This window comes from Python bivittatus, unplaced genomic scaffold (assembly GCF_059951505.1).
Source record: "Python bivittatus isolate LINGU-HERP-01145 unplaced genomic scaffold, Pbiv_v1 ctg000610_np1212, whole genome shotgun sequence".
NCBI lineage: Eukaryota > Metazoa > Chordata > Lepidosauria > Squamata > Pythonidae > Python > Python bivittatus.
The window spans coordinates 56,280,871-56,305,601 of record NW_028277088.1 but is presented as its reverse complement, the minus strand read 5'-3'; the positions used below and the strand labels follow the sequence as shown (position 1 = coordinate 56,305,601).

Here is a 24,731-nt window from a genome sequence, read left to right as displayed (position 1 = left end):
ATGCAAGGGATCTAGGTTGCGTGCTCAGAATTCCAACACTTATTTTACTCCATGCATGGCCCACCCATTATTTTATTTACCACTTCTGTCCATGCCTCTTTCCCACACTGCGCACTTGTCTTAGTCAGTTTTGGTAAGCCCACAAGCTGTTTTGTTTTTGTTTTTTAATCTGTTCAGTCATGTCCGATTCTTCGGAGACTGTCTGGACAAGTCCCTGCAGTTTTCCTCGCAAGGTTTTTTCAGAAGTGGTTTGCCATTGCCTCCTTCCTAGGGCAGAGCCCAGCTGGTGGTTGCAGGGGAGTCAGATCTTCCATTGCATCATGTCTTTCTGATGTTCGCGTCTAGGCGGGACCAGCAACCGTTTCCTATCCCCGCACAAAGTGCTGCCAGTGTTTCCTCCCACCGAAATAATAACAGAAATAATAGTAGTAGTAGTAGTAGTAGTAGTAGAAGAAGAAGAAATAAAGTGCACAATAAATGTAATGTGCTTGAATCATCCTGAAACCATCCCCCACCCCCGGGTCCGTAGAAAAATTGTCTTCCACGAAACCGGTCCCTGGTCCCAAAAAGGTTGGGGACCGCTGAGTTAAGGAACTTAGCCAAGAAGGAAATGGCACCATTTGGCTGTTGCCACAAATAAAGCTACTTTCTTTGACAGCCAGCAGTTGTTGTTGTTGTTTCTTAGATTTTTATCCCGCCTTTTTTTTTCATACACAACTCAAGGCGGCAAACATGCCAATGCTCCTTCCATATGCGTATGCATATTGGTGTGTCTATGCATGCAGAGCCTCTGACCCCGGCAGTGGCCATTACAGCAAAGAGTTGGTCCTCCCCGATCCACTGATATATCTGAAACCCTGCTGGTTGCACATATTCATAGTGAAGAACAAATCTTTCTCCCCTCCAGCTGACAACATCAGGGAGGCTCTTTTTTTGCAACACAATATTAGCAATTTATAGAGAAGAAATCCAGGTAGCTAATGAATTTGCCTCTGGGGTACCCAGTGAGAAATATGACAATAAAATAACGGATATATGGTAAGTATTTTACCACTGTTCTTAAAGGCAGGAAAGTCATGGAAAAAATCTCACAGTAGATGCTTACTATTAACACCCTGAAGACAATATGTAATCTATTTCAGTCTATCACGTAACACTAAATATGCATGATGGAATTTTCTATAGTCGACTATTTGCTTTGCCCAAATCTGTTTATAATAGCTAGTCTTTTTAACAACTTATTTAATTGTATTCTTATTTTCTTTCTCTGTGAGGCTGTTCATCAGCTCTAATAATACAACTTTGATGAGAAAAATATAATTTCTTATGCAAAGAATCTGTTTTCTGAATTTTTCTTATTGATAATTTCTAGAAAACATGCGACTATACAAAATTCTACTAAACAGAATTGTGGATTCAAGTTAGTCACAGAACTATTGATTTTCCTATTGTATTTTTGGAGCTATAATAAAGCATTGATATATCAGCTTTTCTGATTAACCCCTAAACCCAAGAAAGTAAAAGTAAAGATTTGCAGCTACTTTAAAAATCCTTATAGGACTTGTTTCAGCTAATTCATATTAAGTGGTTATAATAATGAAAAACTATTATAAATTGCCAAGTAACTGTTATCAATATTGAGACAAAAGGCTTATACTGCAGTTCTATGAAAATCTTTATAATAATATATGAGATCTTCTCCTCCTGGTGGTTTTGTCAGATCATTGATTGAGGTCCCTGATGCTAACTGACTCTTCGATGATCCTGATTTAATCCCAATATTCTCCTGGAACATCACTGGTTAGAAAGTGAAGAACCAGGATACTGCCTTCCTGGAATACATGACTACTCTTTTTTCAAAAAAAAATCTAGTCTATGATCAATATATTTATACCTGGATATGTTCTTTAACTGTTAAAGCATTACTCAGTGTAAAACAAATGGGACACTTTCAGGAGGGTGGAGTATAATGGTTTCCACTAAATTCAATATCCCTGTGAATACACTCAAGTCATGTGCTAGTGTGGCCCTAGCCTTTCTCCTCCAATTTAGGCCTCATAATATTTTATTTATTAACATTTACCTTCCCCCTCTTCATTGATACAGTGACATTAAAAATCTCTGAGACCTTTTTGACAACTCTATCACTAATTTACTGTATTTATACCCAGGTGTTGCAGCAGTTATTGCTGGTGACTTGAACACATGCATTGGGGGTAATGACACCTATTTACAAACTCATTTTAATTGGCCTCTCCCTCCAAAGACCGAGTTTATTATTCCCAGGATCTGACAACCTAGGCAAGCATTGTAACATGGCAGACATTCAATTGGCCAAGTTAGGACTTTGTTTGGACCTTATCATTTTTAATGGCACTGCTGAGGAGATCCCAGTGGGGAATTCACATTCTGGAGCATCAAAGGGGCCAGTGTGATAGATTATATCTTGGTTTCATATGCTTGTGAAAAATAAGTTATTTTTGTATTGGAAATTGTCTTGACAATGGTCACTTGCCTTTAATTTGCCTCCTTGATCCTAAAAGAAGTACCACATTCCTAGGAAAAGACTACCGTCCTCTTCGCTCCACAACAAAAGGGCATAACTGAAATAAATGATCTTCCAGAATGGTAAAAGACCTGTTCAGTCTCTTGAATTTGGATCCCTCCTTCAGCTTCACTCTCTAATTGCCTAGCAGACTCTCTCAAGCAGATGTTATCCTTCTATCTTCTTTACTCTAGATTACTCTCAAAGCACCATAGCTTCCCTATTAAATCCAAGCTGTAGTTCAACCCACTGATTATATCAAAGTGAAAAAGGCCCTGTGTGCTGCAGCAAATGCCTTATGTGTTAACAACATTCCAATCAGAAGAGCAAAAGAAGGTATATTCCAATCAGAGGAAATGAAGAGTTATAAAATCAAAGAAAAATAAAACTATGAGACGGGTGGAGTTTAATTGCAGTTGCTATGCTCAAGAACTTAGTTCTGATGCTTAGTTAAAACTCCTTCAATGATAGAGGTTTTGGTCTAGTCTGCCAAGTATATGTAGAATTTGGGGAGTACTATTTACAGAGTATTTTCACAAAGGAATCATTAGACAATCCAGCTATAACTTATTCTTGAATTGTTCTTCCTGACAGGCCTCCCATTTTCACACCTGAGGTCAAAGACCTTATTTTACAACTAAGATCTGGAAAACTCCCAGGAGGAGATTTTATTTCCCTAGAAATATTAAGGGAGAACAATGGCTGGTGGGTGCTGGCTGTCCATATTAACAACTTGTTGAATGCAGCCATGCCATTGTTATCTCATTTTACAAAAACAAAGAAAGTAAATTAGACCCTGCTAATTATAGACCCATTAGCTTGCTTAATAAAGTTGGCAAACTAAATGCTAAATATCTTTGTTAAAATTATTGGACTGGATTGAAAGTGAAAACAGCTTGTTGTGGAGCCAGCATGTTTCAGAGAAGACTGATAATGACCACCGCCTGGTCCTCCACTATTTAGCTGAAAAATACTCCCCCCCCCCGCCACATCCCAGAGGTTCTCCTTTTGCAGCCATTGTTGATTTTAAATTTGCCTTCGGTTTAATCCCAAGGGAGAGGCTATGGGAAAAACTAAAGGGAATCCTCAATAGATAAAAGATTACTTCTTCTCATTCAGTCCCTCCATTCCAATGCCTCCTTGAGAATCAGAGGTTCTCCCTGGATAAACCTCTTTGGAACTGTCAATATTCAGAAAGAGGTGTGGCAAGGGTGTATTCTAGCACCTCTATTTTTAAACTGATGTATTAACAGGGCCTCTCTGTCTGTACTCATCACCTCACTGTATAAGCAGGTCAAGTGATTCCAGCTCTTTTATATGCAGACAATGTTGCAATCGTGTCTGTCTCATAGGTGGGAATGAGATGGGTACTGAGGGCTTTGGCTTCTTTTTGCTCAAATGAAAATCTAGTAAAACTACAGCCTTAGCATTTGCAGAAAACTAACATAAAATTCATAATTGGCAGATTAATGAGAATGTTATTGAGCAGGTGCAGAGTTATAAATATCTGGAGTGCTGTTGGAGTAGAATGGAGTGCTCCACTATTCTGAAGAGAACATTTTATACATCTGGCAAGTTTTGCTCAGGTTAGCTCTTCAGCTATCCTGAGATTTTTCCATTTACTTTATCCCTGTAACTCATATTGTCTTTGTAGCCAAGGACATCTCCCAGTTCCTCATGGCATCCAAGTCTGTACCTTTCAAAGCTCTGACATCCTTGAAGTGATTCCAGTGTAAATTTATTAGAGCTATCTCTGCAGTCCCAATGTGCATTACAAATGCTGCATTTAGCTTAGAGATGAGCTCAGTGTCTGTGGATTTTAGAGCTTCATATCATTTAACATTTAGCTAAAGTTATCCTTTTTCCCAGGGGGTCTGGCCCCACCGGTTCTTAGACACCACTTTAAGTCAACCTGGTTAAAAAAAAGTTGTTGGTAAACTTTTCTTGAGGACTCTTGTTGGAGAGCCTTTGCTCATTAGGCTTTAAAAATGCCAAAGGTATTCTTAAGCAATATACTTGGGACTGATGTTCAAATCAATCCATTCTCAGACTCACAGCATGTGGGGTCTTTTCAAATGGGTATCTGTCAGCCTTTCACCTCTCATCTACCACAATCCTGAAATTTCACCAGGCTTTCACATTGGCTAGGCTGGATGCATTGCCTTCTGCCCTCCTGAAATGCATTATGCAATGCATGTTTCTTGCTACAAAAATACCTCCCTATATCAATATATGTGTTCTTGTGGGGCAGCTCAGTAGAATCCTTGAGCCATATGCTCTCTTTCATTGCTCTCTTTGCAGGGAAACCCAAGCAAGTTTTATTTCTAATTCCCTGGAAGACAGTTTAATTTTTATTGTCGCTTTTACTGGCCCGCTGTATGTAAGTATGTGTGTATGTGTGTCTGTCTATCTGTCCATCCTAGGTTGCCCAGTTCTGTGCCTCTGTATGAACCATCCACCTCTCTTTGGGTCTGAATGCTATTTTCTATTTAGCCTTACATATTTTCATTTTTACCTGTTTTACTTGTATCTGACCACTGGCCTTATGCTGCAATAAAGGTTTGATTTGATACATAAGGTCCCTTAAATTCACTGGACTTTGAATCACTCAGATGATTAGTTATCATGATTGCTCAATTTGTTAAATATAGTTTAATATTAACTATGACTAAGTGATTATGCCACAGATGACAAAGTAATCTATAGCCAGTAACAATTTGCCAATCTTCTTCTTTTTCTGTTAATGTCTCAACAATCTTGGAATTAGCGTAATCAAAGAGATCTTTATAACGGTATTGAGGAGCACAGAGATGGCCATGAAGAAAATATGGGGAAAATGTTAATAAAACATGAGTTTACCCAGCAAAATGGGAAAACATGAGAAAGAAACTCGAGATTGTCCTACCTTGACTCTCTCTGATATAAGAGGGAGGACAGAGAAGCTCTGCTGGGCTTTCAAGATTCTGTTATTATAGCCTATATCAATAAAACAGAGTTCTAATATTTCTTGTAGTGTCTGTTACCTGACCTTGTCTACTTCAAAGGGCTGACATCAATCTTGAAAGCTTCCTACTCTCCATTCAGAGAGGCTAAGAACCTTGCTTCATGGAGATGGCACTTGATCCTTGGGGCACCCATTGTCCACTGAACAGCTTGCTGAAGCATTATTAGAACACCAAAAATAAGTAGATTTACAAATAACAAATGTTATTTGTAACAGGTAGACCATGTAATGCCATGGTCTAACTGAGCAGGGTTGCGTCTGGAACAAGGCTTGCCTCAGCCAGGAGTGACATAGCAGCTGGCAGCCCAATATTTTTGCGCTCTCATGGAAGTTTGCCGGAAAAGTTTGGAGAAGCCCAGGAACAGTTCCTGACTTTCACAATTCAGTGTGAATTGTTTATGGTGGATCAACTAGCAAAATTTCTTGGAAATTGCACCAAAGTAACCAAATTTGCTGAAATAAGGTGTACCCAATTAGGCTGTGCCCATTATTGAATGCAATGTTCAATTACTAATCTATTGCCAGAATTTCATAAGCTGCATTTGACAATCTGGCCAGAATAGCAACAGCAAATCAAGAGATTTGTAAGTTAAAACAAGGTAACCATAACATTTGTGAATATATATATAAGATTTTCAATTATTTGCCAAAGATGGATGGAATAATTTGGCTCTGATTGACCACTTTTGAGAAGGACTGGCTGATGAGCTGAGAGACTGTGGGAGAATGCAACAATGTCCATGCCTTGTATACCACTTTTATTTGAAATTCCCTCACAAGGCCCATCCCCATGATCTGCCACTGCTACCAATAGACAGTGGGTCCCAGGGTGAAGAGGACTCTCTGATTATTACCAAGAACAGGCCATTGTGCCACAGAAAGGGAGGAAGGATTTTCCAGCTCCATCTACCTCTGCATGGCAGGACTCGGGGAGCTACCAAGCAGGACAGGGGGAATGAGTCTGTAGTTTGGTCACATAATACCATTCCACATCTTCTTCGTGCATGGGACTCACTATCTATTTTCCCGTCCTTGAAGTACAGAACTGGCAATTGTTGCTATACCCAATTTCTAGCATTAAACTTTAAGATATATATCAGGGTTATCAACCTGAATGCAGTTTAATATTTATGAATTGTATGTTCATTCACACAACTGCTTCCACTAGTATAAAGACTGTAACCAATAATTATTATTAATGACTAAAACAATCATTATTTTAATAATAATAAAATAAGAGAAGGGCAGCTTCTTAAAAATTGAACACATTTAAAGCTACAAAGCATAAAAGGAGAAACTAATGTCAAGGCAAATGAAAAGTTGCTCTTCCCAAGCATTTCAAAATGACAAGCAAGTTGTTCTGAACACTAATGTCTTCCCAAGAATTAAACAATAATCAGTAAGTCAATGACCAGCAGGAAGTAAGTAATAATATTGTACATTGATATTGGGGAAAACTACATAGTCAACATGAAATAAGAAAACACTCATTTGCTGTTTCCAAAAATCAACCAAGCTGCTTGAATACTTGGTTTGAATATTCAAAAAACATGCTGACTTTCTTAGTATTCCTTTTAAAAGTTGAGTAGCTAAGATCTCTCCCTTCTCCAAACATTTCTGCTTCCTCTTTCCCTCTCTTCTTACTAATTCCCTTATTTCTAGTGGGGGTGGGGACTTAACCCTAGGAAATGGGATAGCAGAAAGTGGCAAATGGTAGGCCAATAGAATGAGATGTTTTAGTGGCAAGTAACAACTTTTTGTACCTTTATCCACTTGTTTCAGTTCTTGAATGCACATCTCACGATCCTTAGCAGAGAATATTTACCATAAGGTACCATGAGACTGTAGTAATTTTTGTCAAGAATAAAAGCTTATGTGAAGCTTCCTGGTGTAAGGTTTACCCGGTTCGTCTAGAGAAACTCTCGTGACACGTGTGTTTAACAAAGAAGTTTACTCAAGCGTAACGTACGTAATTACAGATAAAGCCAGGACTGGCTTGGCACATCTTGCAATACAATTTATAGTCCCCCTGTTCCCACGCTTTGCTCCGTTGCTATGTTACAAATCACCCGCAGTAATTCCCCCCTTCGCCGAAATGGCAGATTCAGTTCAGTTCTTTTGCCTTTGATTGCTTTTACCCCGCTGGTGTGGTCGTGCCTTCGTTAGTTCTTTCTGTTGTGCACAAAGCCGGGGTTTTCCTAATCATGCGCTGATCGCTTTGCCGCCGCTCAACCCTTTGTCTGCGGCGCCCGAGGCTAATTGGCGCCAATACAAAACATCCACTCTGTGGTTTTAGTTAAGCAGTCCCAGCTGGCCCATTAATCAGTTCGCGGTTTTTCCACTTCCCCTTTTTTCCTTTGCTTGCGCTCGGGTGGTGGAACTGACTCAGCGCGGCTGGGCAAGTCCCTAGCCGTGCCGCGCCGGCTGAATCTGACACCTGGTTCATCTTCACATTTTCTTATTTGTGGATTCCTTTTTTCTTGGCCTGGGCTTTGATAGGAATTGGAGAGTGGGTTAAAATGGGAGTATGGATACCCAAGTTTTATCATGGCCAAAGCGGTTAGATTCAGTGTCAAATAGCTTTGATAAATGTGAGGAAGCATCTATGATTTTAAGACTTAATCACATTTCTAGTCAGACTCTAAATCTGGGTCTTGCAAAGTCTGTGAAAAATTATTTGAATCTGCTGCTGTGAAATGCACATTTTCCCCTGACTCTTCTGTTGGTTTCAAAACAATAGTAAGTATCTCTTGACTTTATATGAATAATTAGTGCCTCAATCTTTATTTCCTCTTTCTCTGTTCACCCCATTGTATATTTATATGCATATATTAGATAGCATTCATATGGGACTATCTTGGCTTTTAATTTTCTGAAGGCATCTATAAAACTTTAGGTGGTTTATAAATAAAAAATGGAATAATTCACATGGCCCCCAAATACTTTGAGCCCATTATTCTTACAATTTTGTCCCACTCATACTGACTTCTGAAATTCATGGGCCTAGTTTAATAAATATAGTTTGTTTAGGGACTAATAAAATATATGTATGTTTTAGTCAGCAAGCCAGGTATGTTATACTTTGAAGAAACACTGTATTTTTCCTCAGTGTAAGAGAGATGATTTAGCAATATACTTGTTGCAGCAGGAGAGAACAAATAAAGCTGTAAAATGGATCAGCATGCTACATAATAGCCACCAGCTGCCCTTTACTGTCTCCACTGGACTCGGACTCCACTGGACTGAAGGATATTGTGCATATAGAAGACTTTATTTGTATGCAGAAAATTAATTGGGCATTAATCATATATCCAGGAGCCCAGGCAGTTTCAAAATGACTGCAGCCAAGTAGGATATGGGGCAATAAAAGTGGAGTTGAATCTTGACACAATAGAATTGCTAGCAGATGGATGATTTTGTGTTTGGGAAGAAGTTGTATAACATGTTCTGGATGGTTGCACATTCCCCCAGCCTCTGAAAAAGCAGAGGTTCATTAAGAGGTTTCCATGTCACTGTGAGTCTTTTACCTGATTTGCTAGCTCTGACCACTCCTGGACTTGTAATCTCAACAAAATTACTGTAATACCTCATGGGTAAGGCTATCTTTGCACACAGAATATAGTGGCCTCTAATACATCTTGTATGATTCACCATATGGCAATTTTAATAGAGCTGCAATACCAAATTGCCTCTGAGACCATTTCAAGATGCTGATATTTATTTTAAAGCCTTAAGTGTTGTAGGACTCACCTAACAGCCATTCCCATATCTACCTGCTTTTATTTTAAGAATATTTTCTAAAAAATGCTTCCATGCCCCTCTTCTACTTGAAATCTGACCAGCATCAATAAAATGACACATTTCCACTATCACTTAAGCTATAGGCATTTGCTATTTTTTAAATGACAGGCAAAAACCCTTTGTTTATCAAGACATTTTAATGTTCTTATTTTTTAAATATTTTATCTACTGCTTTTATCTTTATCTTTGTTATACTGATTGTACTATCATACACACAAACACACACACACACACACTACCCTGAACTCTTATATGGCAAGCCTGAGGGAAAGAATGGCAAGCTGCTTGAAAAATACATGTTAGAACACGCTGATAACTACCCCTTGTAGACTGCAACAGGGCCAGGTGAACTGGTCCTCAGGTAAGCAGAAGTGGCATTGTAGATACATTGCTGTTTATCAGTGTGCCCAATAGAGGTGAAGATGAAATAATGACATGCATGCATGAATAACTATTTAGCAATGCTTGCTTATGAAATTCTGTTCTGTTACATTTTTCCTAGTATTACTGATTTTTGTGTGTGTGCGGGTTCCTTTTAATAGTTCCTTCACATTTCTATTTCTGGAATTTGCACTAAAAGCAGGAGGAAATTAAAATGAAAAAAAAAAGATATTTTTTAAAGAAAAATAGGTCATTTACATAGGGAATACTGCTATATTGTGTCAATTGTTGCTCTAATGGGAACTGGCTAGTTCAGACCAGAGTGAAATATCTTCTATATGAAATAGGTAGGATATTTAAAAAGTATCTGGAAATGGACCTCAGAGTAGTGATTACTGAGCTATAATGCAAGATGGAAAGTCTGATTTTATCTGTTTGAAGATCTAGGTCCCAAATCCTCTGTTTGAGATTAGCTATGGTTTTGTCAGTTCTAAGAGCAGCTAGTGCCAGGAAAGAAAAGCCACAGTGAGCCAGATCAAGTTTGATTTGTGTTCTTGAGGAAGACTCAAGCCTATCTAATAAGATAAGATGAACCAAGGATGTTTCCCAAAGAATTTGCTTCAGCAGTGCCTAAGACAGCATAGTCTCAGCAGGAGATCACTGCTTTCTTCCTACTACATCAAACCTTAGCTGTTTGCAAAAAGGTTGCCATATTTTTAACAATGGCTATGGCTCAGAGAAGCCATCTGTTGCCTCCTTCATACTACTAATTGTTTCAGGCTTTCCTTTATGAGCTTATTGTTATTTTATATTTGATATATGTATGTGAGATGGGCAGCCATATAAATCAAATCAATCAATCAATCAATAAAATACTGTTGCATTGTTGTTTTAAAAAATGGTCTATACCTACAAAGACTAGAATCATGCAAACAATGGTATTCCCTGTGACACTCTATGAAAGTGAAACCTGGACTTTGAAAAAGTGGGATAGGAGGAGTATTGACACTTTTGAACTTTGGTGTTGGAGAAGACGCCTCAGAATACTGTGGACAGCCAAGAAAACAAACCAATGGATCATCAAACAAATCAACTTGGAGTTCTCACTTGAGGCACAAATGACCAGGCCCAAATTATCCTACTTTGGACACATTATGGAAAGACTTAGCTCAATAGAGAAGGCTCTAATGCTGGGAAAGATGGAATGGAAGAGAAGAGGATGACCAGCAGCAAGGTGGATGGACTCAGTTGGTGATGGGTGCATTGTTGGAAGACCTGAAAGACCAGGCTAGGGATAGATCATCATGGAGAAAATCTAGCTACATGGTTGCTAAGAGTTGACAAAGACTTGATGGCACATAATCAATCAATTAATTAATATGACCGTAAATAAATAGACTTTAAAAAATTGTTATATATAACTTTTCTCTGTTTGGAGTTGTTATAGAAAAGCAAACTAAAAAGATACAGAGGAATAAAATTCATTTTTTTCTGTAGCAGCAAGTTCTTCTTTCAAATATTTAAAGTATTTTTATTCTTTGAAGTACTGGTACAGATAAGCAAGGCAGAAATACAAATGAAAAATGAATTTGTGCTGCTGTTAAACTAAATTATGTGCTAAAAATGGTGCTAGAAAGCAAAAATAAATGTATAAATATATAGGATAAAAATTCTTCCAGAGGAATTAATGGTTATGTTCTCTCCTTTTTCTTTCTTTTCTACAAATATACAAATACACATATAGTACGTCATCTACTACTACAGAAGCAGCAGGCAAAAAAAGAAGAAGAAGAAGAAGTAGAAACACACACACACACTGTACTGAATGCTCTAGAATTGGAGTAAAATAAAAGAATAAAATTAAGAAATCAAAGAAAGTGTGCACATACAAAACCGCCTAATCAATATTATCAGTATCTTTTCTTGCTAAGAGACAAAAAACTTTATGGAACTCTATGTGGTTCTGCATTCTATGTGTAACTCCAGCACTGTATGGTCAATATTAATGACTAAAAATAATTTTAATTGAATTATGTAAACATGTCCATCTGATACCACTGATAATGAAAGAACTGGTGATGAAATGTCAGCTCTAATTACTTTTCTTATCACTACTTAGTTTGCAGCTCCAATGGATTATTTTAGGGGTGGCTGACTTCTGGTGGCCAAGGGCTGCATAGACAATTTTTTGAGAGTCATAGAGTTAAAAAGGCTGCATCACAGAGACTGTTAAAAACAAAAACAAAAAAACAAAACAGTGGAACACCTATTTTACAAATTATACTACAATTTTCATCTATCGTGCAACAGTTCCCTAACTCAGCATGACAGGAAATAAAGCTAGCATTTTTCAGCAATCATGGCCACAAAATGATACTTGGCTACATGGATTATTTAAACCTATCTTCATAATTCTTAAGCGAAGTATTAGGAATATGTGATGATGTATTGACTTTATAGAAGAAACTGAGTAAGAAACTGGATTAGAAACATGTCTCAGCTATGCATAATTCTTCCCCTCCCCCTTTAAGCACACAAGCCATCATTCACAAAGCAATTAAAATTAAATTCATAAAGGGACAAAAAACATACACTTACTGTGGCTAATTCATCAAACTTTCCAAAGAGTTCATTCAGAAGCTTCACTAGTTCTTGAGCAGTGCACTGAGATGCCAAACTGGTAAACCCCACAATGTCTGCAAACAATATACTGTAAAGTGAAAGGAAGAGACAGAAATATTTTGCCAATGATCACATGTTAACATTTTTAAGGAATTCACAGATATAACTGGGGATGAGCAAATATATTTAATTTATAGTGCTCCATTTTTAATGTAAAAATGAACTACTGAAATTAATGAAAATACTGCAGAAAGTTATGAAGGTAATGAAATAAAGTATGTTCTTTGTATTGTACTTTCATGACTTTTTATTGGATAACTGGGGTATTGGACCAAAACCTTGACAGATCTTGGCAGTGAAGGTATGAAACTTCCTGCAAATCAGCAATACGGGCTATGTTTGTGTAGGTATGAATGCTGGCCACAGAGTATCAGCCAATTCTGAGGACCGCAGGTTATTTTATGTAGCCAGCCTATTCTTGGGTGTGGCTTGAAGGGATGGTATACTCAGCCGGTAGGGATGCTAGCAGAAACATGGATTGCAGATCTTGACCCTGTGCTGCAACAAACCCCTCATAAAGCTGAACTAATAAATTAAGATCAGTATTTTTGAGTTAATTTGACCACCATGATACTTCCTTCATATCCACTGGTTCCTATGTATGTATTATCCCTGTTCCCTATTGTAGATCTGATTTTGTTCTATATTTACCTCTATAAATTCTAATTTGGGAGACACCATAGCTCAGAAATAAAGCTGTGCAAGTGCATCAAAACAGGTGCTTTAAAGCACATAGGAGCACACAGGAAGCATCTCTCTTCAACTCATTAAAGCAGCAGTGTCTTTTTCCAGGCTCACATGGCTCCTTCAGAAGCTGCTTATGACTGTTTTACCATAATTTCTCTAGGCACAACCATTTCCTTTTTACCTTGATATTTTACATATTTATTACTAACATATCTGTGTTGCTCCATTCAGCTCACAGCAAGATACAACATAAACAGAAAATGAAAAATTATAAGATCATATCACAATGGGCAGGCTGTAACTTAATGTCCTTCAAATGCTCTCTTGCAAGGTTAAGAAACAGTATACCATTTTACACTTACTGTTATATTATAGTTAAAAAATACAGTAAAATCCTTAGTGGTCCAACTAGAGTCACAACAAACTGGCTGAGAAAAATCACCTAGCTGGAGAAACTCCACTTAGTGGCTGCTTTAATCCAGATAACCCAGGATAAAAGATGTTATCCAAATAAAATCTTAACTACACTTTGCCCCAAAGACAAAATTTGGTTTGCATAGAGTGGAGTGGGTCACCCAAGTCCATGAGACATTGCAGACAGTTGGATTACCAACCACCTGAACATGGGAAGTGCTGGTGAAGTACTAATCACTCACCCAGCCAGAGGATGCTGTGGGGAACAGAGAAGGCTGAGGGCAGCAGGCACCCAAGAGGTAATCTGGAATACTTTTTGCCAGCCTTGCATAGGAATGAATATTTCCCAAGCAAATGACTGGCTTTCCTTCTGCAGTGAGGTATCTAATGAAAGAGAGATACATTCTGAGTGATGGATCTAGACAGGTAACTTGATGAAACAAATCAACATCCCAAAGATTTTCCTGGCATACGCCTTTTTACCTTTTTGACATCAGGTGGTGCTCCCCCTCCCACTCCAGTCTTTTTAATGTCTTTTTAAATGTTTTAAGATCTGTTTTATTTTGCAACAGACTATATTTTGATATTATATCTTGCATTGTTTTTAATCTTGCTGCTGGCTTTATCTTGGTCTTATTAGATGCTGTTTCTATTATTAGTTAGTTTTATATTTTCCATTTATATGGATGATACCACTGAATTCCAGCTGTTGGGGTAAGGTGTTTAATCTATAAGGCAGCATGAACCCGTCCCATGGTAGGTCATACACTTTTTGTTTCATCTTCATTTTTGTATTCACAGGACACGCTTAGCTATAAAACTTGATAACTACTCTTTCTTGAGGTTTAAGGCTTATAGAGCCATTTCAACTGTAAATGGCTACAAAGTTGAACTATGTACTCAAATGCAGCATATTCCTGTATAAAAGGAATCCAAAAGACACCTGTTTATAGTTCAAATAAGATGATAAACCTAAACTTTCAGTTAAAGTCTGTATTCATACAATATGTTTACCCATAGTTAACTCAAGATATTTAGGCTGTTGTCTCTCATGCCAGGTTTTAGTTTTAATTTGTGATGTTATTATTAATATTTTTTTATTGTGGGATTTGGATGTATATAATTATAAGCCCCTTAGAGTCTTTGACTGGGTGTGACATACACATTTGAGTAAGTAAATAATTAAACCAGCAAACAATGCAATTTATCTGCTCGATTTTGTGAATTCACATAATGCATAGAGGCATATGCTGACCACACAGGTTACGTTTGCATAACACACTTAGCTAAAGTGTGGCTGATTAGTTTGTAGTTCAGTGTGTCATGTAAACATAGCCAAAGAGTAGTATGTGAGAGATTAAGAACAACATTGTGCCCTGTCATGTATATTTATAGCTGAGCATATCATGCAAATACAGGGAGTATTAACTAACTGCTGACATCTCTCCAAGTTCTTAAGCAGGGATCTACTACTGGTTAATGATTTCTATATGCAAATCTTGTGCTATACTATTGAACTAGGGTTCTCTCTTCAAAATTTTCAGAGCTATCAGTCTGTGCTGCCTAAGCCTAAACTAATTTGATTAAACAAACTCTAGCTCAACTGAGAAAACCCAAGGCAGATTATATCAAAGCTGTTCTACATGATGAAGCTGAAGAGATGTAGACAAGAGAGCCTCTGAACATACAACAGAGGCTTTCCAAGCAAACAAGCAGGTGGTCACTGAAAACGGTTCTACAGTGGGACACCACCTAAATTAAGCATTATTCAAATATAGTAAATATATTAATGCCTAACATCTCACTATATAAATTTAACAACATTTCTACAAAAGGGAAATTGAAATCTGAGCTTTGAAACCTCAAGCTGGGTTGTAATCCAAACTACCTTCATTAGCTGCTTGAATGTGCATTTTTTCCACACTATTCCTGTCTAAAGGCTTTTCTGCACTGCAGCTTCAAGCTGATTGACTCCCACATGTAAATTGGCTGAAAATGAACCTGGCTTAACAACCTCCTTTCTGAATTCCAATTCCTTCCCCAATTTGGCCATGGTTATGGCCTGGTATTTTGGACCCTGACTGGTAGATTGCCCTGCTTCTTTACCCCTCCCAACTATGCTGAGAAAGCAAGCACCAATTAATTTCCTTTCCTTGGGTAGTTCTTTAATGAATGTGGTTTCCCCTCTGTTGACTCCCCTTCGTACTTGGCACCTTCCATCTGATGCATCTAATGGTGGATGAACGAAGGAAGGAAATGCCAGAATTTTACCATTATTCCTGTCAATTGGGCCAGAAGGGGAAGCTGGCAGAACTCTTGTAAATTTTACCCAGCTAAAAAAGAAAAGGGGAGGAAAAAAGGTCCATAATTTCATGTTTCATCAGATTGTTAAAAAAGAAAACTAAAAATCTGCCTTTCACCAGTCCATTGGTGAACCTGTTTGGCTTTTTTAAGTCTACCATTTTACCAGCCCAGGATGACATAGCCAAGGAGGTCAGTGACCATTGGAGGGAGTGTTCCTACTACGGTGCACAGTAGCCAACCAGCGAGGCAGCAGTTGCCTACAATAAAATGAAGCAAAGCAGCTCACCAAGACACTACTACTTGATCCAACACTAACCGGAAAACACTACTTTTGATGCACAGAAAGGAAAAATGGACAGAGGGTATCTTCCCATTGGGCTGGGGGTAAATGCATTTCTTGAGAAACAATGAGTGTCCTGTACTTGCACTGGAGCAACCTGGTTGGTATGGATGAGCCCTAAGACTCTTTTCATAAGTAGCATGACAGCAAACAAAAAATTGTTTTATCACTCTGAATAACAGAGCTTCTTATAAGTGAGATACACTGATATTCTATACTGAAAGATATTTTGATAAAGAAACATAGGCTTGTTAACTTAGAATTAAATGGTACATTATTACTGGATTTTTATGACAGGCAACAGTTGATTAGCTTGTGGGTTAATGGCTGTATTTGCACAACCTGGTTAACTTTATTACCCTAGTGTTCTGAATTTACATGAAATCATATTAATGCTGGAATGTCTAAATTAACACACCCACTAGGTTTGAAATGGTTGAGTATTCTGTGATTCAGTATGTTGTATGAACAAAGCCAGTATTTACATGTTGTCATCCTCTATGTCTGCAGTCTCATTGGGAAGGCAGTTCAGAGGGGAAATTCAGGAGAAGACTGGCAGGCAGTAGTTTGGTTAAGCATTCCTTCTCAGCTCGATACTTCATGCTGCAAATCTTTCCTTACAACCATGCTCTACAGTGAAAATCAGTCCCTGGACAAATGTTACCAGGCACTGTGTTAAAGGGATGTGTCGGGGGGGGGGGGTTTCAAAAAAGTCAAGACAATGGGTGCAACCACATGATTAAAGCCCTGCCCCTTTTAGCATGCACTGCATGTGTCACACACATAGGGTGGGCCTTTGCACAATCACACCTGCCATTTTGACTTTTTTGAATATCCTGCATGGACACCCCTTCTGTGTTGTAACACATTTTACCTTCAACAGATCTGGCATTGGTTTCCTTCATAAAACCCCTTTTATCACCACAAATCAGAGATGAAATACTTTTTTTCAATAGGCACAATAAACACATTGGCTTATAAGTACAGGTGAATGAGTCCTGTAGGGAAGTTAAAGTCCAGTATGCAAATATTCTAAAATTAATCACATACAGGTCTGTTTTTATCCTCACAACAATAAATCTGTAATTTTAGGCAATTTATTACTTTTATACTGTTATGAAGATAAAGTCTCCTTTGAGTCAAGGTCAGGTTCTGCTGACTACCTGGACATTTCCATTGAGTTTTCTTGGTAGTGTAATGGAAGTGGTTTGCTACTGCCTTCTTCTGGCAAGCTTTTCTGGTTTCCCAGTTTACCATCACCCTAGATTTTACTGATGGTCTCCTGTCCAAGTTCTAATTAGGTCCAGCTCTGTTTTTTTAGAACAGCCAAGGTAGGCCTGGTGCTTCTGATACCCTTGGTTAAATCCCAGTGATATCAATGTTGAACATTGTAACTGTTACTGAGGAGAGTTTGGAAGACCACTGCATCACATTATCACTGGTAAAAATAAAAAGGTGTTTACAGCCTCAGGGTTATTGCCTGAAAAGTGGGTACAAGTACAGAGAACATAGCTGCAGCCTGCCTGAAAATGCTGCAATGTCCTGTCTTAAACTTTTTCCAGACAGAAATTTATATTAGCAAACAGCAAGACTTTTATAGAAGCTTAAAAACTAATATATTTCTTATAATCTAAATTTTCATGGGCTGAATTCTGCTTTATCAGATTCAGGAAATACTATATTCACTTTGCATCATGTGCAGTGGAACATGGACTTTAAGTTGCCAACATGTATTGATATGCCTTCCTTTAACACCAGAACATGCAGAAGTTAGCAGATGAAGTTCAACCCATTACTTTAGTTGAATTCTTAGGAAAACCTTCACCATCATTTCTCTGTATTAGACTTCTATCATCACAATGGCTGACTTGTTTTTTTCTGGCAGGGTTTTGGTTTGTTTTTATGTAAAGCAAAAACTGAAGAGGTAATATTTGTTTTCCATCTGCACATTATTTACAGAGATTTTAGTACAGCATCCATCTTTTCTTGTGCTTATCGCCTTAACAACTGATTAGCTAGTCCAGAAGCAATCCATCTCAACTAACAAAATTGGTTTGGGATTTCAAATAGTTAAAAAAAAAAAAAAAAAAAAAAGGGTCCCAGAATCCATTTGCAGTACTAAGATTGAATCCTGAAGCTTGTGAAGTGATTATGCAAAACATCTTTCCCTCATCATTAAGCAACCTCACACTGGCATTAAGGAACACAACTTCCAGAGGAGAATGATTAATTTCTTTGTAGGATTTCACACGCAGCGTCTTTCCTTTTTAGAGACCGTTCTATGATTTCTTCCAAGTTATCACAGACGGATATTCTAAATGCAAATTTATTTTCATGCATGTAATTCTAAACAAAATTTTATCTATGAAAGGTATGTATTACAAACATTCAGAATTCAATGAAATATATAAATGCGTCAGCCTAGTAAAGTAAGTGTATCTTCTTGCTCCTCACAGCTTTACCATTGGGAGCAAAAGTAATAATTTTTGCTCTATGTCTTTTGCATGTGCATAATGTAGAGATATACTCCTAAAGATGATAAGCATGGGTTCAAAGACATCAGGAAACAAACCATTTACTGTTTGGAAAAGAAACAACGGCTGTATAATTCTGTTTGGGCCCTCTGTATAGTCACAAGAAAAAAGAAAAATATGTATGGCAGTCTGGATGAAACAGGAAAGAAGAAAGAAGGGGCACAATGCTGAGGATCAAAAAATAACTGTAATTAATTTAGAACCTATTTTATAGTATTTTGAGATCAACGTTAAATATAAAAAATAAGCAGGCACTTTAATATTCAAGTGGCACAAAAACAAAGGCCAATTTGTGCAGAAACAGCAGTAATTTAGATGTTTTAACTATATAAGGGAAATATTATGTTAGTACCATTCTGGCTTGCCAAAAGGAATATGGACAGAAACTGAGCATTTCTGTTTGGATCTGAAAAGAGTTCCTGTAACATGCTCAGTTAAATTCTGAAGGAAAAAAAAATCATTGTCTGGTAATAGTAGCTGTGCTACAATAATTCTTGAGTCTAGAGATCATTGAGGGCTTCTATTCCAAATGAAATCCAGAATTTAGTCCCTGAGTTAGTTCCCGAAACAGCCTATAAGGCAAGAGCTTCTCTAAGACACTGGCCTGTGTATGTTAAAACCTCTAGCATGGCATTTGTTTGGTTGTGGCTCCTGTAATATTTTAAAAGATATTTTATCTCTCCTTGTACTAAAATTATATTTTCTACTTTACTGACTCACAATGAGTTTATATCCTCTTTACCTGGAAACACTCAGTTTCTCACTGCATATCACAAATCAAGAGGGAAGTCACATTTTGCATTTCACTGCCCCTTATTACGATAGGTAGATGAAAAGTTCATACAGCTTGATTTATTTTGCAAGTTCATATCAATCCTACCTAACATTGTCATGCCTCTGAATGTAAATCTTATGGAAAATTCTTTCAGGTGGCTTAAGAAAATCTTCCTTCATTTCCATGGCAACATTCCTGGGTAAAAGGCTCATCAGGAGTCGTTCCTAAAAATAAGAACAAACACATTAATTGTGAGATGCATGATGAACCTTTCCTTTTTGCGCTACAATTATTAAACTGGAATACCTTCGAGACTCTCCATTCTGGACAGAATTAGCTCACTATTCGACAAACCAGAAGAAAGGGCATTTTGCAAGTCCTCTTTGTCTGAGAGTTAGAAGGTAGGAGTCAGGAAACTCCTACCTTCTGCTATGGCTTTTTTTCTTTTTTCCTTTGAAATAATCTATCCCCCAGAAGATAGGAGAGCCCCCTCTTTGTCAGTAAAGCAGTCAAATCCTGCTGTTTCACAGAACCTTCAAGGAATGGCTGCTATGGTACATCCTGAGCTGAGGTCCTGGTTTCTGACAATGTATACAAGAGCACTGATGCTAAGACTGTTATTTGTTAGCAATACTGATAATTCATGATTAATTCTGATATGATAAGCATTGATTTTTACTTATTGTTCTTGTACTGTATTACATTGTAAGCCATCTACTCAAGAACTGAGGCTGCATACAAACCCTGCTTATAAAAAACTAAAAATTAATAAAATAATTCACCGCACCTAATTTGTGTACTTAAAAGGTTTACTATAAAATCAAACCAGAAAACACAACTAGAATTATCCCAGGCACAAGGTTATGAAGTTTTTTAAAATGTTCATAATTGAGTACTTCTCATTTTCATCTAGAACTTGGATCTGCTTCCGCCTTTCAGAAATCTGAAGATATTTGTTAGAAATGTCAATTATTTTCACCCAGCATAAAGATCATGTGTATGGCTGCTTACACCTTTAAATGTTATACTGAATATATGACTTTTGATTAATGTAAATGCCAAGAAACCTAGCACTAAACTAATACATGCTGATCATTAATTAAATGGGATTTATAACATTCTATAATAAAAGGTGTAGTAACTTTCAGAAACCTGTAGATGTTCTCATTTTGGATGATTTCTTATAAATAGAAATTTGATAAAATCCCACTTTTTATCTTAATGTTTCTTTTGAACTTTCTAAAATCATAAGAATGGCGAGTAAATATCAACATTTCTCAAAAATCTTCAAATGTATGATATTGCTCATATACCATTTTCCACAAAGTAAGATGGAATGGATTGGCCCAATGATTCTTTGCTTTCTAGAAAAACGGTAGGATCCACTTGCTCATGTATTTTGAGATACAGCCATAATACATCCCTCTGTATAGCAGAAAGCACTCTGCTGAACAGAGCTTTAAGAGCAGATAATTGGCCCTTATTACTACTATGATCATAATGCTATTCATAACAGCTTATAGTAGAATCTATAACAGTGTGTGAAAGAATGCAGGATCAGTTGCTTTCTTTTGTGTCTGCTGCTCTGGAATTTAATCAGCTTGCTCTTTTCCTTTGCCTAGCAAGGCAGATTATTAAACACTGAGACAAATCTCTTACAAATTTATTTACTGAAATTTATATCAGTTCAACATTAATTAAGCCTATGCTATTGAAATATTAAAAGTAGCAACTTTATATTATCTAATATACTACTATGATTAAAAAACCCTGTTTTAAAAAAACTTTTCAATAAATAGTACTTTTAATTTTTAACAAATTAACTAGGCAAGGAACACTTGACTCTTTTTGAGGTTGGTTCCTCAAAGTTTAGAAGTACTGCAGCTCACCTTGTTTTTCTCCAATGATTAGATTATTCCAACTTGCTTTTTTGTTAACCCACCTTTCTTATTTTTATAAATAACTCAAGGCGGTGAACATACCTAATATTCCTTTCTCCTCTTATTTTCCCCACAACAACAACCCTGTGGGGTGAGTTGGGCTGAGAGAGAGTGACTGGCCTGAAGTCACCCAGCCGGCTTTCATGCCTAAGGTGGGACTAGAACTCAGTCTCCTGCTTTCTAGCCTGGTGCCTTAACCACTGGACCAAAATGGGTCTCATTTTTAAAAATCTCATTTTTAAAAATTTTTCAGTTTTAAAAATCGCACCGAAGTACGAGATTAGGCCTTTTCTCAGTGCTCTTGCTGTATAGCTAGTCATATTTTTGCATGATCACGCAAGCTTTCATAAGTTCAAGCCTCATAAGAAACAGAACAGACTGGTCATATGGAAGATGAAGATGGATGAAATACAGGGATATGCATAACGTTCTATTCTGGAGACAGAAAATAAACACAAGATTCCCTGGACCCAATAAAATTCATATGCAAGTCTTTTCCTGCTTATAGAAGACTGTGCTGACTACAAAATTAAAATGCTTTACATTTTCATATTTTGCATTAATCTCTTCATTGCTGAAATTCTGCAACTTCTGGCCTCATCATCATTTTGTGTCTATGCTTCCACCCACCCCAGCCCGGCATCCAATTGCATGCTTATTTGTACGCGCTCTCAGGTTCATAGATCATTCAATTTAGTCAACTGGTAAAGAACAGAGGAAAGAAAAAACCCCACAATTCTCTTTCCCCTTCCTAATATATCTCTCTAGAGACTGAAAGTTGCTGGTAATCTATTGTGTGTTCTTACTTCAAAGCATCCACTATCCTGTTATACCTGCCGTGGGCTCAGAATAAATTACATTCATCAAGCCATTTTCAGTCACCAAGGTTGTAGAAACATGCCCTATCATTACAGTCTGCTAAAGAAATGGTACATGGAAGTGAAGATCTTGAAGATCAAACACCTAGTATACAATAATGTTTTGTTACAATTCTTCAAATACTTAATAATAATTTCTGCCACAGTATTAAAAGGGTTTCCAATGTCACACTCTTCCCCAATCTATTCTTTAACTGAGGACATTAAACTCTGATGGCTTTCTCTCAAGTGAAACTGGAATATGTTCTGTCGAAGATGCCAGCCTGAAGGCTCACAACTGACTGGATAGCTGTCTAAGAGAGGAGGAAGAAGTGATGCTGCAGGACACCTGTCTCTAGTACCAACCCATCTTCTCCTAACCGCCTGTATATTTCCTCTGACAGTCTTACAGTCCATGTGCCATTATTACTCACGTTTTCCAAACAGAGGCAACTTTCTAAAGACTAAGAGTTTCTGTCAATGTTTTTAGTCATTGTGGATTCTCCATCCATTATTTTGTATTTCCCTGTAGCCATACTAAAATGATAGCTACAGCAGAAGGAGCAACTTTTTCTGGGCTGAGGGCTGAGGACCATACTTCATTCTTTAAGTGGCCTGCTGGGTGACATTCCAAAAAGTAGGTGAGAACAAGACAAATAAATTGGGTGAATTCTGTTTTGTTTTGCAGGTTTTTTAAAACTGATTTCAATTAATCAATTACAAATATTACTGGTGTATATTGCATGTACAGGATGTCAACTTTGCATTTCTTCCTCTTGCTGTTATGTGGCATCCATTTCTCAGCCTTGGATATTGAGGGCACCTGCGGTATTTTGATTAATTTTTGCTGAACAAAACAGTTCTGCTAAAAATATTTACACTAATGACACATGGACACAGCAGGAAGAGATAAAAAAGGGCTGAAATGTTTTTATAATGTTTAGCTTAGTTTTGGGTATTTGTATTCTGGCACATCATCGGTAACAAAAATTACAATGATTTATTGCCCTGTTTGCTCCATTTTGGCTAACATCATTCTTACTGTTTGAGGATAAAGAAGGCTGAGCATTGAAGAATTGATGCCTTTGAACTGTGGTGCTGGAAAAGACTCTTAAGAGTTCCCTGGACTGCTAGGCGGTCAAACCAGTCAATCTTAAAAGAAGTCAACCCTGACTGCTCATTGGAAGGATTGATAATGAAGCTCAAGCTCAGATACTTTAGTCACCTAATGGGAAGAGAGGAGTCTTTGGAAAAGACCCTGACGCTGGGAAAGATTGAAGGCAAAAGAAGAAGGGGACAGCAGCGGATGAGATGGTTAGATAGCATCACTGAAGCAATGAGCATGAAACTGAGCAAACTCAGGGAGGCAGTGAAGGACAGGGTCACGAAGAGTCGGAGACGACTTAATGACAACAACAAATGAAGCTTCTAGTGGCCATATTTGTGTTACAAAAACCTTTACTCCACTTGCATTACTATACAAGTGGAATAAAGGTACAGGCTGAGGTTGCTGGGAACAAGTGACTAAAAATACTATGTAAAGTAATATGCTTATTACACAAACGTTATTCAAATGTATTAATATGCAAATGTGTCCGATTTTTGGACCCAAAGATGTGGAAGTCCTAAAGTGAGGGTTCCGATGTCAGACACATCAGTAGTTTGAATACTTAGAATTAATTGTTAAGAGAAAGAGCACAACTGTTGGTGAAACAGACCCATACCACACAAACCTACCCCAAATCCCATTGTTCTATCAACTGTGAAAGTGATATCTCTATTTCTTCCAATATAAATGCAAATAGATTTTATTAAATGCTACTATTTACTATAATAACCACAAGATGGCAATATTTCTGGATAGTACTGAAAATTTCCTTATAAATAAAAACTTGTAGGGCTCAACAAAAATGAAGCTGCTTTTTTATTAAATTTTATCAAACTGGGACAGTCTATTTTGTCATCAAAAGTCTACAGATGAGATAATTGTTTTACAGTACATGCACCCTTCACAAATATACTCAAGTTTCTCTCCCCAGTGGGCATATTTTCTTGCTAAGTATATACAGAAAAGAATTATCCCTATATACATACAGACAAAATGTGGACAAAAGTGTTTTTTTCAGTAGTGTCCAAATTGTTTTTCTCTGTGGGTGTATGGAAAAAAGGGGGGGAGGGAGAGAGAGCAGAGAAAAACACATATCTTCAGAACTGGTAGCAAACAGAACAGTACAGAGCGGTACTATAGGGCCAAAAATGGGGAAAACGGGTGAACTATGTTTCCTATAGACATAAGGGGTAATAAAAACAGAGTGAATTATTTAACTCTAAGCTCTGATTAAAGTGCAGATCTGAAATAATAATGATTGTAAAGGCAGGGATAAACAAAGGTTTAATTTACTTAAAGAAGCTTTTTAATAGAGACTAGGTATGTTGGGAAATGAATGGATCTGAACAAAGAAGAAGT

General features: G+C 37.4%; 1 protein-coding gene across 1 annotated transcript in view; it reads right to left on the bottom strand.

The window, feature by feature from the left end:
• Positions 1–24,731, bottom strand: part of ADCY1 (adenylate cyclase 1) — a 177,758-nt gene that overhangs the window by 80,143 nt on the left and 72,884 nt on the right. The window contains exons 3-4 of the mRNA XM_088150071.1: positions 19,573–19,691; positions 12,330–12,441 (exon numbers count right to left, since the gene is read on the bottom strand). Of these exons, the coding sequence (XP_088006197.1) occupies positions 12,330–12,441; positions 19,573–19,691 (231 nt within the window). The remainder of the gene's footprint in view (positions 1–12,329; positions 12,442–19,572; positions 19,692–24,731) is intronic.